At 38.5% G+C, this 11,701-nt stretch overlaps 2 protein-coding genes across 2 annotated transcripts; one reads left to right on the top strand and one right to left on the bottom strand.

The window, feature by feature from the left end:
* Positions 1 to 2,145: 2,145 nt before the first annotated feature.
* On the top strand, positions 2,146 to 3,417 carry PCYB_127230 (hypothetical protein; the record flags this gene model as incomplete). The annotated part of the gene is made up of 1 exon (XM_004224057.1): positions 2,146 to 3,417. One exon carries the CDS (start codon positions 2,146 to 2,148, stop codon positions 3,415 to 3,417), a length of 1,272 nt encoding a protein of 423 aa, XP_004224105.1.
* Positions 3,418 to 4,317: 900 nt separating this feature from the next.
* PCYB_127240 (hypothetical protein) lies at positions 4,318 to 11,552 on the bottom strand (the record flags this gene model as incomplete). The annotated part of the gene is made up of 2 exons (XM_004224058.1): positions 4,318 to 11,299; positions 11,497 to 11,552. 2 exons carry the CDS (start codon positions 11,550 to 11,552, stop codon positions 4,318 to 4,320), a joined length of 7,038 nt encoding a protein of 2,345 aa, XP_004224106.1.
* Positions 11,553 to 11,701: the final 149 nt, after the last annotated feature.

An 11,701-nucleotide genomic window follows, 5' to 3' on the forward strand; every position in this document is an offset into this window, starting at 1 on the left:
ATTACTGATGCTGTTGTACAGGATGAACAGTGCGTCCACAATGCTGGAGTCCAAATTTTTATTATATTCATGCTTTTTAATAACCGACAGTACGTTTATTATTTCATTTTTTATGATGGTAAATATGTTTAATCTTGTCAATTCGTCATGTAGAAATTCAGGGTTCAGGTAATCTATTCCGAAATTTTTTCTATCATCCTCATTGTATTCATACGTGTGTTTGAAACATAGAAATTTTTCCATTTTTTTTTTTTCATAATATTTGTTATACTCCATTTTTCGCGAAAAGGGGTGTGTGCAAATCTGTTACATTTCTATCAGGGGGGTGGGGGGCAAAACTATTCCTTGTACTTTTTAAACAATTGCTGATGACTTATCGTGAGCAAAACTGCGTAACTGCTCAGTACGGTGTTCTCCAAGCTGCACAGCTAGGTGGAGAAGCAAGCGACCGGGTTGACCCTTAAGTGGTGCTACGCACGTAATATACATACACAATATATGCATACGTGTATTCACGCTCGTATTGTTATCCCCCCAGGGAAGTTTTCCCTTCCATTTATTCTTTTGCGTAGCCACGACACAACAGCTTACAAGCGCAATTGTCGCTCCTTCGAAGATGTGAAAATATTATATATACACATTCGCAATCTTTTGATAAATTCAAAATTGGATTTTTTTTTTTTTTTCCCAACACAAAAAATGTGTCACTCATTTGTGCCTACATAACACTTCTTCCCATTTAAAAGGTTCTGTATACTTTATATTCTAAAGTGCAGATCATTATTTTGTTGAAAAAAAAAAAAAAGAAAAAATTAGAACAGAATGACTACTGAGGTATGCTTCAGAAAAAGGGTCATACAAATATACACTCTTCGTGTACAACTAAGCAGGGCGCCTTTTCTCCTTCACTGATTTGGGAAGATAAATTGGGCAAAAAAAATTCACAAGGGAAAAATTCAAAAGAGCGAAACAATGAAAGTGTAGGGCATGAAACGTAAGAGAAAAAAAATTGTGATATTGTCATATAAAACAAGGGTTTAAAAAAAAAAAAAAAAGTTTCCTACCGAAATGTGAGAGCAAAAATTTTTTTTTTTAAACTACGCATAAGGGTAAAAAAAGGCCTTGCAAATCAGAAAGGGAAGAAAAAAAAGAGTATACCATTTGACAAGCAAATGAAAAGGAGCTGAGATCACACATGATATAAGCTTAAGCGCAAAAACGTTTGGATGCCTACAAATTGTTTTTTTTTTTTTTTACTAGCATGTATTGCAATATATGCAAATATGAGCGTGGCACAAATGGCCCCTACCAAGAAAAAAAAAAAATATTTCGTTGCTAGGGCGTTTTTCCTCTGCGATTATTCTGAACTCCCCCCTTCTTTTTTTTTTTCATCGGCTAAAAGAAAAAGAAAAATAAGAAAGGCTACTCGCGTTACGCTATGTTCTTAAGGCGAATTGGATGAAATTGAGTTGAGTTATTCGAAAAAAGGTGACAAAAAAGCACTTTTCTGACAAAACGAACTTTTTATTATTTATTTTTTTTTTTTTGGACTACACCCTATACTGCTTTTTGTCATACACTGAACTCAAATTGCACCGGCAAAAATGGGAAGACGTCCTACGTCCCATGAAAGCGTCACAAATGTTTACAAAAAATAGTATTACACAATAAATGTCCATATGGAACAATTTAATTTTTGTAATGCGTAAAAATGGGCAGTTTATCCCTTCTACACTTTAAGGAGCGTGTTACCGGCAGTGCGGTTGATTGCGCTTTTTAAAAACACACGGATTTGCCTATACTTTGAAAAAAATTTCCTAACAGCGCAAGAGATGTTTTCACTGTAAGGTTAATATTGGGTACGTATTTTTCACAGCACCATCCTTTATTTTCTTAGCGTTTTATTTTCCCCAATTTGTGGCACATTTTGGGGGCTTCCACCATTTACCGTTTTTTCAGTGTAAGTTCATCCGCAGGGGCCCTCGCAGTTGTAAAAGTGTGTAAGGAGCGCCAGACGAAAGGACGCCTGTCAAAAATGTGTGCACATATGTGTGCGCACATGTATGCGGACATGTATGCGGATTTGTGCGCGCCCCAACTGGTTATCCCCCCAAAGACGCACTGGTTAGGGCACGCCTCGACAGGATGATGATGCCTCAGTTTGAATGCCTAAACCGCTTCAAATGGGCGATAAGGAAAGGGCGGTTCAGCAGCGTCAAATCGGCGCTATCCAGTGAAGATCTAAAAAAAATTAAAGACCTCCGAAAAATCACAAACCTGTCAGTAGGCATATGTAAAAATATTCTGAACAAAAATGGGTATAACATTGAGAGAAGTGTAGATTATATTTTTCAAAATTTTAATGAAAGTTACGAAAGGGAGGTGAAATTAACAGAAGGGTACTACTGCTTATCGTCAAGGGGAAATTGCACAGCGATAGTAGAGTTGAACAGCTACAATGACTTAGTGTCGGAGAGTATATATTTTAAAGAGCTCTTAATTAACTTGTGTAACAAATTAATTGGAGGTAATGTAACTACAACAGTAGGGCAGTTGAACCTGGACGAAGAAGTGTTGTCTCATTATTTGCCCCTATTCTATGATGAAAACAAAATCAACGTTGACAAAATGCTAAATCGTGTGGAACTTAAAGATATTTTTAAGTATATATATTTTAACAGGTCCATAAGCCAGCTAATTAACTACACATCGTACATTTTAAATGAGCACATATTTTTAAGCAAATATTTACTCCTTAATTTAGATCATTTGAGGAGTTGCCACCCAAATGTGTACATTATTAAAAAGAGTTATTATCATAAAGAAACTAAAATTGACAACTTTGTTTTATGTAAAGGTTTTTCCTTTTCATTTTTGTTTATTAAGTCTGATGAAGTTATCCCAGAACCGGTCAAACTGATCTTAGAAAAATTCGCTTCACTTATATGCGTAAACATATTGATATATAAATCGAAGCGATGCTCGAACGCAAACCAGTTTGACATTCATGGCTGGTTTTTTGTCAATCACTTTGGGCGTTCCGCTAATGAATTGGGACAAAATGGAGGTAACGCTTCTATGCAAAAGGGAAGCCAGTTGGGCAGCACAAAAGGAAATGCTATGAAACGAGAAGGGGCTGCCCGTGAAGAGTATGGCGGTGTAGAGCATGACGGTAAAGAGCATGGCGATGAGGAGCATGACGATGAGAAGCATGACGACTTTTTGCAAAAAAAGGTGCAATCTTTCTGCATATTAAGTGAGTACATAGAAAAAATGGATCACAAAGGGTTAACAAATATTTTGAAAGAGGATGTAACATTTTCAGAAATGATTAAACTTATGGAGGATCAATTCAAGATAAAAATTTTTGTGAAAATTATGTACTCTGTGCTTAATGAGGATATGCTCATTTTGTAATTATCCTGGACCGACCTCGCGCAAACGGATGAGCAAATTCGTGATTTTTATACTAGTTTCATTCGCTCGTGTTAAAATGTGTGTGCATGTATGCCTACATGTGGGCAAAGTTTTTATAGTTATAAAGTGTCATTTTTGAGGGCTACTCCCCCTTCTTTGTGAATCATTCTTTAATAAGAAACTGCGCTTTGTTACTACGTAGGAATAAAAAAAAAAAAAAAAATAGACAACATTTTGGTGCCTAAATTACTGCTTCAGGTGGGGCTCTTTAAACGAAAGCGTGCTGTTCGTTCGGTTGTGTTTCCTGTGGGCCATTTAAATGTGGTTGTGAAGGTTGGTCTTGGTTGGGTTGGCCATCCATCACTTGTGAATCGCCTTTCCGGCAAAGGCTCTTTTTTTTTGCTAAATTGTGCCGCTTTTTATCTGGTCCCGCATGGATTCATGGACGTGATCACCAAACGGCGAATAGTCCTCACTGAACGAGATAAATAAATTATCCTCTCTTAAATGGTACTTTCTCAGGCACCAGTTTGTGCCACTTAAATGCCGATACGCTTTTACGTTTTTTTGCACCCATAAGGAATGGAGCGAGTTATTATTATTTTTTTTTTTTTTTAAATTCGTTGCTAAGTTTACTGCCCGAATCGTCTCTACAGTTTGGCAATTCCGTTGGGAAGCCATTTCTGACACGCATGTTGCTTAATTGAATGTTTTTCGGGTTTGAAAAATTCCTTTGGACCAAGTAGTGCACGCCATCCAACCTGCCATCCAAATAGATATTGTTCTCGTTCTCGGAACAGCTTTTTTTTAATGTTTGCCTTTTTTTTTCGCACCCTTTAGTTGTGTCTCTTTCGTTTTTTTTTTTTCTCCACATTTGCACCATTTCCGTTCGTCCAATTTTCACCATCTGTTTTGTCCCTTTTTATAGGTAACTCCACCGCGTTCTGCGTCACCCTGCTCATCTGCATCATCATCCTCATTAGCATCCTCATCCTCATTATCATCCTCATCATCATTATCATCCTCATCACCATGTGTATGTTCAAATTGGCGTCCTTCAGTTGCGTCCATCTGGTCGAATTTACCCCGTTCCTGTATTGTCATTTCGTTGTCTACCGAGCAGGTGTGCATAAGGTTTTCGCCACTGCTTCCCGTGCTTTTGCTGTCAATAGCTTCGCCGCTGTCGCTGTCTCTGCCGCTTTTAGGGTGGACCTCCTCGAAATGGAAGAGGCCCGAATCCATGTTGCTGCCACGCGGACCGTTCCCAGCCGTGTCATCAAAAATGGCAAAACCGCGGGGGTAACTTAAATTTCTGTTGTGAAAAGAATGCGCTTGCTTTTCGGGGCCACCCTTAGCAAACTGGGGAGGGTCATCAATTCCGCAGTTTGCAGCAAAAGGGCAGTTTTCACGGAGGGCATTTCCACTTTCACTTTTTCTTCCGCTGTGGTAGGCACCCTTTTTAAGAACATCACTGCTTAGCGATGCGTCCGTTGGGATGGAGGTGGGAATTTTATTGCTCCCAGAGCAAGTGATGTCAAGTGAATTTTCTAATTTTTCCGTTTTTAAAAAGTCTACTACACCCTCTGCATTGTGAGATATATATTTTTTACCATCCATTAACTTGCCTTCAAAATACTCCCCCTTCTGTGTGTCAACCTGCTCTCCAATTTTTACCTCATCGTTGTATTTACTTAGCGTTTTTATTTTATGTTTGCAGATGGCACAAGTATATTTTTCTCTCCTGATGGATTCGTTTATCGAAGAGTTCAGTATGTCCATATCGTGATGATTTTCTACTTTGAATAAATACTTATCACAAAATAGGCATTGTATATAGTTTACATCGTTTGAAATTTGTTCATTCCATTTTTTTATTTTCTCAATAATTTGATCTAACTTATTTGTGTTAATAAAATTCTGGGAGATACTATCGCAGTTGCTGTTTCCTCTTACGGCCCAATCCTGGTCTGTAAAATTGAAGCTTTGAGAAAAACTGTTCGAGTTGTAAAAATCGCTAAAATGGGATTGGTTAAAATGGTCGTTTATTTTTTCGTTATACTCTGTCTTGACTGTATTGTCATCACTCATGAGGACGCTGCCTCTCTCGCCATGTTTGACCATCCGTGGGGAGTCTTCTTTTTGCGTCGTATATTCCTTTGCGTGAATTGTCCCCTTTTGGGGGGTGCTCGAGGACGGGTTCCAATTAAGAGGCGTGTCTCCGTATATATGCTCGCTGATATCATATTTTAATTTTCTCAAATTGTGTTTTTCGTTGCATGAAGTGAAAAAATAATTTTCCTCCCTCTTTCCGTTTAACGAATTGGTGAAATTTGAGTATTCCTCTGGATTATAATCACCCCTTTTTAGTTCCTGCCATTTTGCCTTTATCTCATTTTGGCTTACGCCCCGATGAGTGTTTAACGGTTTGGAATTTTCTTCCCGCATGACTCTGTCGAATGTATCCACCTCATTATCGAAGAAATCGTAACTTTCCCTTTTTTCAAAATTAAAATTTTTGTCCAGATCGTGATTTTCCCTTTTATAGTTACAGTTTGTTGCATCGGAAGGAGGACTTAACTGTCCATTCTGTTGACCACTTCGTGCGGAGCATATCGCGGCGCCAACTCCTTTGCGGTCTCTTCCGATATGATGCATTTGCGTTGCATGTGTCTCACCCTGTGTTAGCTCCTTTTCTGGGGAGTTCCCTTTTTTTTTTTCCTTCTCGAACCAGTGTACGTTTTGAATTGGCGTGTTTTCATTTTCGTCCCTCTCAGCATGTGGAATGTTATTTGTTTTTTGTTTTTTTTTTTTTAATTTTGCTCCTATATACCTTGAGTGATTGTCACCATTGGTGAGCAAGTCTACATAGTGCTTCTCCATTGCATCAGCCGTAGCGCTGCAATCCGATTTGTTTACATTAAAATTCTCACGTGGAATGTTGTTCCCCACTTGGGGGACTAACTGGCATTTATCGTTCCTCCTACTGGGGGTGTTGCTATCCCTATTGTGTTCACGCACTTCGTTAAAATTGTCTACCAATAACTTGGACAGATTGTCATTTCCATTTTGACCTTCTTCATCGTTAATTACATTGGACTGTTTTTTGTATTTTTCCTCTTTTTTGTGTTTTTCCTCTTTTTTGTATTTTTCCCCTTTTTTGTATTTTCCCTCTTTTTTGCAATTTTTGTTCGTTCCAACATTTCCTTGTGCAATTTTTCCTCTGCTTGTGCACAGTGAATTTACAATATTGTCGTATGAGCAGTTTAGCTGGTACATATTTTTTCTTTTCTCCAAGCTGTCATTCGTATCACAATTGTTTTCGTAAACATTGATGTAGCATTCGCTTCGTGGGGGATACTCCGTGGTGCATCCCCCGTTTGGGAAGCTCAACCATTCTGCATTCTCCCCCCCGCTTCTACACTTATCACTCACGTTAAAATGCGCACTGAGCTGTTCTACAGGGATCGAATTTGTCAGATAATTGTTTTCATTTGTTGAAGCAAAATTCTTCTTTTTTGAACCTCCTATGTGGTGACTTAATCGCGTGAGGTGTTTTTCAAACGGATAATTTTGCTCACATATAAGTTTACCATTTAAAGTAGACCCGTTTTTAATGCCCAACGATTTTATTGAGTTAAGGGACTGCATGCAACCTTTTCTTCCTTCAGTATTATCATACAATTGTTCGCGCTTGTCTTTATCGCTTAACAAATTAGGACTTACGTAACAAACATTGGCTGGGTTTAAATTTATGTTCACGTGATGCAGTGAGCTACTCGTGGGGGTATCATTTTTGAGGGGCTTGTTTTTTCCCCCCGTTTGTGTAATATATGATGATGTCGAAGTAGCCCACTTGGAGTTAGTCATTCGGTGAGTAGAACTCTCGCATGTGGCTCCTTCTTCTGTGTTGCGTTTTCCTCTCCACGTGGTGCCACATAAATCAGGTGTGCTTTTCTGATTCCACCTCAAATTGGTGGAAGCGAAACTATCACTCTCTTTCTTAGTGATATATTTCCCCCCACTGCAGGGGATACTATTAATAGCGTGCTTCATCATACTGCCAGTAAAATCCGTATAGGTAAGCGATTCCCCTCCACAGAAAGGGCTACAACTGATGTGGCTACAGTTCGAGTTCGTTCTTGTTACAAGAAAATTGTGTTCACAAATTGGGGTCGGCAAAGTGAATATTTTTCTCTCTTTATTTTCCCTATCCCTTGGGACATTCCAATATGTCTTATTGTTTTTCCCAACTTTGTACCCATCTGTACAATTTAAATAATTGCTGCATTCTCTTTGATCAAAATTTTGTGCATGTTCATAAATTGGATCTATTGCTCGATTGGGTGCATTGCTAAGCCTTTTACGAAAATTGCCTCTTTCTTTCTCACACAAAAAGTAGCAATAAAAGGTGTTAGCTTTGAAGTGGTGCAAACATGGCTTGTAATTGAAAAGACAAAGAGACCCTTTAAAGTGCAATTCATTTTTATCATAAAGGTGAAAGCCATTTGCTGCTGCACATTTTAAGCTCCTTAAGAGATAATTCGAACTGGCGCTATAATGTCCTCCCAATTTTGTCCAATTGTGTAGGAGATATTTAGACACCTTAATTCTGTAGAGCAGTTCGTATTTAAAATGTGTTTTTGAACAATGGCCTTTCTCGAAACTTCCTTTTTTTCGCACAAGTACTTTTTTATTCATTGCTGCACAAATGGAATCTTTTTTGCTCATTCGCCTTTTTGTCATTATTGAGCCCCTCCAAGAAGGGGAGTTTCTTTTTCTTAACCTCATGTGGTTCATTTCTTCCCCACGATTACGCAGATTGGTCATGTCTGCGCGTCGAAAAGGACAATCAGGTTTGTTACTTTCTACCGAACTGTCTTTGCAAAAAAGTTCGCTCTTATTTGAGGAACGATCGCTTGATGAACTTTTCACAAAGGGAGGAGCTTCTCTCTTAGTGATGCTATTGTTTTTTCCCAAACATTTTTTCTCACTTTGATTTAGATAATATTCAATTCGCTTAATTCTTTTGTTTGTTTGAACACAAATTTTGTGCACATCTGCGTCGTCTTTGTATAGATGATACATAAAATTTTCTTTTCCTTTTCTGCAATCGCGTTTTTTAATCTGATTTGTTGAAACTTCTTCCTCATCGCACGAATTGTGTAACTTATTTTTTTCCGATATGCAGTTATTTATCTGGTGCACAAGTTCGTTAATTAATACGTTGTCTCTTTCGCAACACTCATGTGTGGAAGTGCCCTTGGCTGAATCACCATTCTTCACTTCTTCTGATTCTTGAGCATTTTTTCTAACGTAGTCCCTCAACCTGCATAAATAATTATATTCCTCCTGCAGGAGAAAGTTCAGTTTATTTTTATATCGAGTGTAGAAGGATAGTATTTCTTGGAGGATATGTTCCTTTCCATGGTTGTTGCCTTGTTGATCAGTGTGCACATCGCTGTGCGTGTCATCATGCAGGTCAGTACTTATACAATTTGCACTTCCTTTTTTGCGTTGCTTTCCAAGCTCTATGTTTTCCCCCTTATGTGGCAATTCGGACCCTTTTCTGTTTAGCTTAACTGGATTGGAGTTTTTCCATAGATCATCTGTGCCTCTTTCTGCTACTATGCTATGGCCCATAATGGAGTTGTTCCCTCTTCTTAACTTCTCAGTTGGTTCATCGAAGTCTCCACCAAGTACTCTTTCATAGGGGGTGTTACTTGTGGTGTTGCTTCTGCTTATTGTGTTTCCCGTTGCATGACTTAACAGATCCGCAATTTCGCCGTTCGAGTTGTTTAAGTTTGCTTCTTTTTTTGGTGCACAATTAAATGAAATCCGTTCCTTTTCAATTATTCTATCTTGTATTTTTATTTTACTTTCCCCCATGTTTTTCCACCTTTTAGAGTCAATACATGTGTTTTGTGCTTTGTCTTCATCTTTAAGGGCACACACTTTGGCTTTCATTTCGTGCATTTGATCACCTTCTTTGCCATTTGTGCTTAATCTATCCCTATGTGTGTCACTATTATTATGAGGGAATATTCCATAATCGCTCATGTTATGCAAGCCTTTTTCAGCGAGGCTACTTTTGTTGTTTTCTTTAAAGTGGCTTGAGTTCTTTTCATCCTCATTATTGGAATTATCTTCGTGGTTCTTCAATTCGCTCTCACACGATGTAACCATGTTGTGGTAAAATTGATCACCTTTGCAACCGTTTGAGTTTTCTCTAGTGTGTTCAATGGACCTAATTGGTGAGTAGCTATGGCAGTCCTCCTTTACGCTGTTGGCATATTCACTTCGGGAGTTCGGAGACTTCTCTTGGAGTGTATGAATTCCTCCACTTGTTGCATGCATATGCTTTTCTATCTTCGTTTTGGCAAAAATTGTCATGTTTATTTTTTTCCTCTTCTTTTTTACCACTAAGAATTGGAATTTCTTACCGAAGGAGTTGTCACATTTGGGGAAATGATGTCCCCCCATTGGATCGTCAATTAAATGCAGTCTGCGATGGAGTGACTTGTATTTTGATACCCTTCTGGGGAGTGTATAAGCATTTCGAAAAATGTACCTACAGGTATGACTACGTTTATTTTTATGATTACATAATTTGTTATCCCGAGTGTTGGCTGATTTTTTTTCTTTTTTTTTCCCATGATTGTCTTTACGTCCCCTTCTACCTCTTCTGTCGTCATTGACTTGTTCGCACATTTTGTCCTTTTGCTTAGCAGCGCTGAGGCTGTTTTTACATTTTTTGTAATTATTACTACTTGGCACAGAAAAATTGCTGCTACAAGAGCGTATGTAATATTGACCTTGTGACTTATTGCCACTACTGCTACTACGACTGCTTTTTGCCTCCCAATTGGGTGGCAATTTTTTGCCTTTCAGAGAAGTTTCCTCTTCCATAACGGATCGGTTTTCAAATTGGCGGTAAGTGTCTTCATTTCGGTGCCCCTTTTGTCGGGGTGCATTACACCGTTTAGTGAAATAATGGGAAGTATTTCCTCGTTCTGCATTTATTAAATCATTTTGATTAATCTTGCTGGAGGAACATCCTTTCTGGTTGTGGCTACTCCTGTGGGCTGTCCCTTTTGCGATTCTGTCTTGGCCATTTTGGTATGGGTGTTCCATCCTTTGTATTTTCGTATGCTCTTTTCTTTTCTCCCTTTCTTCGGTTTTCTCATCAACTTCGCCCCATAAACCGTTTTTACAACTTTCGCCTTTACGACTGTAGTGCATGTTATAGCATTCGACAGCGTTGTCGGGAAAGGGGGAAAAGGACGCGTGTTCCTTCCCAAAACTTCTAGTCCTGATTTTCAAAGTAGCATATGTCTTCTTCTTATCACTCAAAACTTTCCTAAATTTGCTTATTAATTCTGTTTGTTGGTCTTTATTTTCTTCATTCACATTTTTGCTTTTTACATGTTCATTTTGGTTCCCTAAATTGTTTTTCAAATGTTTCAGTTTTTCACTTTTGCTTTTTAATTTTTCATTCTTACTTTTTATATTTTCTCTTTCAACCGTTTTAAAAATCCTTTGGAAAAGTTCATTTTCTTTGACGCTGGACAAATCGAACTTATCGCTGGTGGGGGGGTCCCATTTGATTGCCTTACTATCTTTGCTAAAATCGAACGTAGTTTTTTTATATTTTTGGGACAAGCTGGGCGAACCTTTCTTGGCATTGTTCTTCTTCTGCCTAAAGCTGCACCATTTGTCCTTCTCGCTTTCATTTCGCCTGGAACCAGCTGATGTGATAACTAACTTTTCTACCTTTTGATTGACATCATCTTTATGAATGGAACTGTCCGCGCTTCTCTCCTTTGCTCCATAATTTTGTATTTTCTTGATGTTCTTTTTAGATTGGGCTAGCTCATTTACAAGGCTATAAAAAAAAAGGGGAGGGGAATGCACATGCACATCATATTTTGCCTGCAGGTGTTGCAGACTCAGAGGGGAAGCATTTCACAAAAATGTGTACCCCCTCGTGTGGGTTGTTTATACGTTGATGCGTTAGCTACGCGGCATTTGTGGGAATGGCTGTCTGTATATGTATGCGCGCATTTGGCGCGTGTTGCCTACTTTTCCAATTTTTTGTCTTCCGCTGGAACGAGAGAAAAGAATTTCTGTATGAGCATGTTACATGTGTGTGTATATGCACAGGTGCTAAACTAGCTCAAAGGAATTACTACAAAGTTAGAAGGACGACTGGTCAGTGTTGCCCTTTTGCGTTTGCTTTTCTTTATTTCTCGTTCTGTCTTTTTGAAGTTTCCTTTTTTTTAGCTAT

Source organism: Plasmodium cynomolgi, chromosome 12 (genome assembly GCF_000321355.1).
Source record: "Plasmodium cynomolgi strain B DNA, chromosome 12, whole genome shotgun sequence".
NCBI classification, from domain to species: domain Eukaryota; phylum Apicomplexa; class Aconoidasida; order Haemosporida; family Plasmodiidae; genus Plasmodium; species Plasmodium cynomolgi.